The following is a 6,951-nucleotide window of genomic DNA, read 5'->3' on the forward strand; positions in this document are numbered from 1 at the left end:
TATAAGTAGAATTAGTTCCTTTCACAACAGAGAGCACCATTTTAATGTCTCAGTTGCTTCTTTCGCCTTTTTCAATGAAATAGGTATGCGTAGGGAGAAGATAATTCAGAAGAACTTTGGAGATTAGTAGAAACCATTTGTGAATTTATAACTTGTGCTAGTCCCACCGTGCATTTGGAATAAACACATGGGGGGAAAGTATTCATAGCATATGCCAGAAAAGTACTCACTGCATATGCCAGAATCCCCTTGGCTCAAGGATATTCTGGTTAACCTGATAACCTCATTTGAATGAAGAAGTTTATGGCTGGTAATGGCAGATGATAACTGTATTTTAACAGCAGTGGTAGTAAAATGTATTGGGGAGTTTTATCTACCTTATTTAATACACACAAAAATTTACTCATGTATATATGCTGATACATATATCAGCTCCCCCAAAAGAGAAAGCTATACCCTCACAGATTCATACATTCAGTGACCATCACAATGGGTTAACAGGAATGATGCTACTCACTAATATAAACTAAAAAGGTATACACACTATGGGCAGACTCCAGGGGAGTACTGAATAAAGTTCAACAAATTCAGCATGTGACAAATAAAATGGAAAAAAATGGTAGGGAAAGAAATTTTATTTTCAAGGATTTGTGAAGACAATGGTGAATAAAAAAATTGTGTTTCAACTATAAAAAGGTGACTTCCTTCCACCCTGGCATATAGGGTTTATGGTGATGCCAGTCTGAATCAGAGGCAATATTGCTATCCTCACTCTTCCACCCCTAAAAAGACTCCCTTTGAGGAACAATTTCCTGCAATTTTCAGTCAAAAATATATGACACATCAACCAAAGTAATGAGTTAAACAGGTTTCTGCTCATCTGCTTACATAAAGTCAAGAAATGAAATAAGCTGTGTATTTCTTGCTGTAAATTACCTTCACTCTGTACACTTTTGGGGTACATTCTGGTATGAAAATATCTCAAAATATAACAATTCAAGAGTTTAGGTTAAGATGACCCACACAACAGGCTGTAAAAATTGGTTTGAAGAACTAGAACTGTGAAATAGAACTAGTGTAAAACATGAAGCAGCTCTAAGCACCAAGCTTAGAGACGTTAGCCCTATTAGAAAACAAAAGTCATTAAAGCTACAAAATAACAAGTGCAAAACGTGCTGAACCTGTATTTCCAGGGAGTGACATTCTTGTTGGCCAACAGATCCAAACTGACACCCACAGGTGTAACTCTTCTTTCCTGTTCCACTAGATTTCCTTTCTCTCATGTGAAAGAGCCTCAGAAATGACAATGGAAACCATATGAATCATTGAAATTTACCCTGTGGACCAATTCCTGAAGAGATAACAGCCATGACTCCGAGATGATCAGACATGTAGTGTTTACTTGATGACCTTCTATACTTCTAAAAACCCTCAAAGCACTATACTGCATAATTCAGAACCTAAACTTCCTAGCACCTTTTGTCCTTTTGGAGTAAGACAAAAGACAATTTATTGCCACACAGGGGTCAACCACAGCTACCTTGTCCACAGTCAAGTTTCACTTTAATGGACAATTCAACTGGTAGACTTATACCTATGCTTGCATTTTACAACAACTTAATTTCAGACCAACTCCTTCTTAAAAAAAATAGAGAAGTTCTAGGCTTCATAAATGCAACAGTTGATCCTTTTGCATATATGAGGAGGGAATGGAGAACTCTTCCCTTCAAACGTTGAGTCATCTAAAATGATTTGCTCAGGGGCTATCGTACTCCATGGAAAAGCCCATCAGTCTCAACTGCAAACCTCTGCTTTCCTTTACTTTAGAAAACACCCTCATTTTATTCATGGATTCTATAAACTGTCCAAACATGCCTAAGAATCTCAGCAACTTCTCTCACTTACTCAAATTTCTCATGTTCTTATAATACACAGACTTTCCAAGAGACAGCTAAAGAGTACCGCAATAGGAAGAAAATTAAGAGTTGGCCAAGACAAACAAGTAATCAACCAAAAATTGCCATAAAAACCCAGATTTAAACAAAGAATAAGTTTGTATATTGGATAACAGGACAAAACTTCCATCTAACATCACAACAAATTCTTACACTGGATGACTTTACTAGTATATGAATATACTAGATTTATTTATCTCTTCTACTCTAACTGCAAATATATTAAACAACTATTTCTTCAATAGTTTCTCTTTCCTCTAGTTGTGGCATTTAAAACTGAGTAACAGTGTATAGCACTCAGTAATTTAGAAAATACAAAAGACTTTAGGAAAATAGCAACAATGCATTCATTTTCCATATACCATTTGATGGGGTGAAGTCTCCTTTTGGGGATACTGGTGAATAGAACATTTCTTCTTGTCTAAGTTACTGCTTTCTGGTCTCATCACAGACAGATAATTCCCAAGTCTTATGTATGCCCAGATTCTCTTGGCAAAACTCTTGAGTTACCAGCCCACAGCATAGCTATTTCATCTGTTCTCTTTTTGCAATGAGGACCATGCATCTCTCTTATGTTCCCAGATGGGTATATGAAAGACACATTTCCAAAGCCAAAACATTTCTTGGCATGTATAACTCCTGTTTCCTACCCAGTCCCTCTCCCAATTTGCCAAATCCAAATCAAACAGTGAAAAAAAAGTCAAGTCTTGAAGATTATCACTCCTTCCAAGAGGTGTGAACACAGCCTATGTCGTTCCCTTCTGAGCCTCAGTTTGAAAAGACTCTGATGAGGAGCTAAAGAACAAAATAGGTGACAGGTTTTTAAGCAGGAGCTATGTAATCTTATCACCGAGGGATGTAATTCATCTGGACATTATATGCTCTCTGCCAAGGACTGATTTACACACAGATCAAAGTAAGTTGGCTTTCTGGAGTCTCCTGAAGCATAAATAATGTCTGTAACCATGAAGAGTTTTCCCCACATATGGCAGGGGCAGATGCTATGGTGTCATCCTGGGGACTTGGATGATTTTAGCTGAACTCTCCTACGGTGGGCCCAGGCCCCGACAGGTTCTTCACCCTCGTCCCCTTGGTTGGCAGTTGGTGAGATGGATGCTTTGGAATTCATTTTATAAATAGGACGTAAAAGGCCATTACAATGCAGGCGATTGCCACAGCAGCATGTAGCCTGGTTCCAATCACAGCGGCTGGCAGACAAAAGTAAAAAGAGAAAAGAAATCACACGCTGCCCTTTACAGAAGTCCTCACTTTCAAGGTGATATTGTGAAATCTCTAGGCACAGATGAAGAGACCTAGCAAGGGTCTCAAGAACCCATCCAGGAATGTATTTAAATACTACCCTTAAGCTCTAGGTTCTAGGTCAATAAACTGTTTGTATTTTGCCCTATTTTGAGAAAAGACTTAGGTAGGTAGGATTCCAGACAAAGGTGTCCAAAATAAAAAGTAAAAAAAATCTGAGCTAATGAAATCAGAACTTAAAAGAGACTCCAATATATTAGTTCCAGGAATTCAGAAAAACTTTCCAGGGGCTGGCCCTGTGGCCAAGTGGTTAAGTTCACGAGCTCCGTTTCGGCAGCCCAGGGTTTCACTGGTTTGGATCCTGGGTGTGGACATGGCACCGCTCATCAGGCCATGTTGAGGTGGCGTCCCACATAGTACACCAGAGACACTCACAACTAGAATATACAACTATGTACGGGGATACGGGGTGGGGGTGGGGGGCAGCTTTGGGGAGAAGAATGAAAAGAGAGAAGATTGGCAACAGTTGTTAGCTCAGGTGCCAATCTTTTTTTTTTTTTTCTGCTTTATCTCCCCAAACCCCCCCCACCGTACATAGTTGTATATCTTAGTTGCAGGTCCTTCTAGTTGTGGGATGTGGGACGCCGCCTCAACGTGGCCTCACGAGTGGTGTCATGTCTGCACCCAGGATCCAAACCCTGGGCCACCACAGCGGAGGGTGCGAACTTAACCACTCAGCCACGGAGCCGGCCCCTAAGGTGCCAATCATTAAAAAAAAAAAAAAGAAAAGAAACAGAAAAACTTTCCATTGGGAAAATATTCCTCCGAACAATTCCAGTCCAGCCTAAAACTGTTTAAATTTATATACTTTTACTCCATGGAGAACACTAAAATTACCTTGATGCTAAAATAAACAATTATGTAAAAGTGGAACCAAATACAATCCCAGCCTATCCCATCCCCCACTTTGTAGCACCTCACTGCCCAGAGATGGCAATCTCTTCTCCCTGTCCAGATATGATCTTACCTTTGTAAAACACACCCCAAACTCCCTTCTTCTCTGACAGCAGCCAGGTTTTGAGACGAGGGACTTTCTTGAAGTAGGCACAGGTGCAAACAAAGAGCAAACCAAACACCAGAATCCCGTCCAAGGAGTACACTGTTACAGAAAGAAAAGAAAACTTTGGTGTGAATCTAGCTTGGGACAGGTGATCCCACTTGAGAACTCCCAGGAGAGCAGAGTGTGCCTGGTATACCATCAAGATGATAAGCTCATCTGCAGTGCCAATCCTTGCCAGGAGGGAACCAAGGTTTTGGGATAAACAAGGCCACCTTACTGTTCCCCCAAATTGCTTACAGACATCCCGGTTAGAATAATTTCACTGCCCACTCCCTTCCCCTTTCAAGAAGTACAAATCCCGAGAAGAGTACATCAGTTTATGTGGAAGCAGCCTCCCAGAGATGTCAGGGCTGGCAATAGGTTGAGAGAAGCATAAGAACTCCTTGGAGCCTGAGCTGAGAGAATTAAACATGTTCTTATTATAAACCACTCATGTGATAAAGGAGAGCTAGATATTTAGCCAAGTCTCAGATCTGCATCTGTTGGTGAAGAATGTGTTAAGGCAAAAAATAAAGCTTAATGGAAATTGCAAGAGTTCGAATCCATATGACTACAATCTTACTCTTCATGCATGATACAACTCAAATTTCTGCCAGAATAACAAGAGATTCTTGTAAAAAATATACATATCTAAGGCTTCAACATAGTAGAATAATTGTGGGAAAAAAGCTTTGAACAATTAATTCTATTTCTTATATACATATACCAAGCTATTTTGTGTACATACAAGCGCAATGAATCACCTAGCTGCAAAAAAGATATCGGACCACAAAGGGGGTGAGGGTGACTAAAATTTATTCAGAAATTATTATGTCAGACTGCTTGCATTTCCTGGTTCCGGCGATTTCTTCCTCTAGGTGATGTCCCTTCTCCTACTATGTGTAGTAATCTCAGACCTCCGACTACCCAGGAAGCTCTAAAATGGTATTTTACATAACTAGCATGTGCCAGTTCTGGACCACTTTACCTCCCTCTCTCCCTCCAATAAAACTATCTCACAGGTGTCACATAAAAAAGGGTCCAGCAAATTAATACATACACTGAGTTTTTACAAAGAGTGATACCTTCAGGTGCTAGTCTTTTTCTCCCATAAGTTTTTGCAGACAATGCCAAAACTCATGAGGAGGTGAAATTTGAGTCTTCAGTGCCAGGCTTATGGAAAAGGTACTTTTAAGAAATGCTTTCCTGTGTCCCTCAAATCATACTGCCTCAGCGGCCTCGTCTTCGTTCCTGTAAGGCTGACTCTTAAGACCATGAAGGCCCTGCTTCCTGCCCTTCTCTGAAATACAGATATCAAGTCTATAAAGTGTTTGAAGAGTCCTGGAATATTAGCTCAGATAAACAGGGTGGCAGCTGCCACACCATTTAGAAGAGGCAGAGTCTAAAGCCAATCCTTGCAACACTAGCCAGGGTCTCCAGATGGGATCACCCAGGCAGGACTTTAGAATCAAACAAGAGAAAGCTTCCCAGCATTTTTTCAAACAAGAACTTTTTTAGGGTCTACATTCATCCTCAAAATGTGTGAGGCTTGAGATTCTCTGTGATTTCTTGGTCGTCCCAATGAGCCTACTGTCCGAAAGTATGAGAATGTAGGGGGCTGGGAGGAGGATCCTCTCTTCCCTGGTGCTAAAGCAACAGTTCAACCGGGTCCGGCCTCCCCTCGAGGCCTTTAAGGACCAGAACGAACTTCCAGGAAGGGGAGAGGGAAAACACAGGGTAGAGGTCGAGAACTCGGGGTGTAGGCACGAGAGGCAGTGGTGGTTATAGATGGGCGCAGAACGGGGGAACCCGGGAGAGGGTGGGGGACAGGAGTTAGGAGCACCGAGGGGCCAAGGGGGGCTGGGCTGGGAGGGGGCGGGGAGAACGGCCACGTCAGTCCCAGCCCCGCCCGCCACGTTTCCCCTCGTCCTTCACTCCCATCCTCCGCTTTGGGCACTGGCTCTCACCGTTCGTCATGGCGCCTGGACCCGGGCCTGGCTAGGGGGTCCGGGGTCAGCGGTGGTAGCGGCGAAGGCGGCGGAACCCAACTCCCGCTTGACACTTCCCGATCCGGCCGCAGCGACGGGCAGGAGCCTTAGTACGCAGGCGCAAGGGCAAAGTGGCGAGCGCCAAACGCAATCAGGAGTGGCGAGCAGATTGCCGAGCTAGGGGGGGGGCCTGGGTGGGTGGTGCTTGCCTGATTACGCTCTTGTAAGAGCACTATCCAGAGGCTTCGTACGTGGTCATGGTAACCCAGTCTCTTTTGGGTTCTCCTGTGAAGTTACTGCTGGGGCGTAACCTGACCTTTTCGCCTCGGTGTGTTTGGAAAAGTAAAGGCTTGCAGTTTTGCATTTCATTTTGCGCTGCGGCCCCTGCTGTGTGTGAGTGGTGTGTTTGTAAGCAGGCCACCTACGACGGAGAGCTCTGCGTCCTGCCCTTCCACTTACGAGGACCGGAGAGCAGGGTTCAAGAGGCGGCCCCTGCGACCTCCGGGCCTGTCCTTGCTGCGCGGCTCTTTCTTACTCCTTAGGGAAATCTGTATAGTTAGGCTACGTCTGAACTTGCAAAATGAAATAAGGAACATTATATCAAAAACGAGTCGCGTATTTCATATGCTACAGCTCCACATTGTTGGGA

At 43.1% G+C, this 6,951-nt stretch overlaps 1 protein-coding gene across 1 annotated transcript; it reads right to left on the reverse strand.

Annotated features, from left to right (window-relative positions):
• Positions 1-617: 617 nt before the first annotated feature.
• Positions 618-6,421, reverse strand: TMEM167B (transmembrane protein 167B). Its single transcript, XM_008523470.2, has 3 exons — positions 6,282-6,421; positions 4,243-4,374; positions 618-3,163 (listed from the first exon to the last, which is right to left on the reverse strand). Exons 1-3 carry the CDS (start codon positions 6,289-6,291, stop codon positions 3,081-3,083), a joined length of 225 nt encoding a protein of 74 aa, XP_008521692.1. The 5' UTR covers positions 6,292-6,421; the 3' UTR covers positions 618-3,080.
• Positions 6,422-6,951: the final 530 nt, after the last annotated feature.

This window comes from Equus przewalskii, unplaced genomic scaffold, assembly GCF_037783145.1.
Source record: "Equus przewalskii isolate Varuska unplaced genomic scaffold, EquPr2 ChrUn-13, whole genome shotgun sequence".
NCBI lineage: Eukaryota > Metazoa > Chordata > Mammalia > Perissodactyla > Equidae > Equus > Equus przewalskii.

Excerpts from the sequence above, each read along its gene's own strand:
- TMEM167B (XM_008523470.2), bottom strand. Across the intron at positions 3,164-4,242 it reads TTGGGGTGTGTTTTACAAAG|CCGCTGTGATTGGAACCAGG; the intron begins GTAAGATCATAT and ends TTTGTCTGCCAG.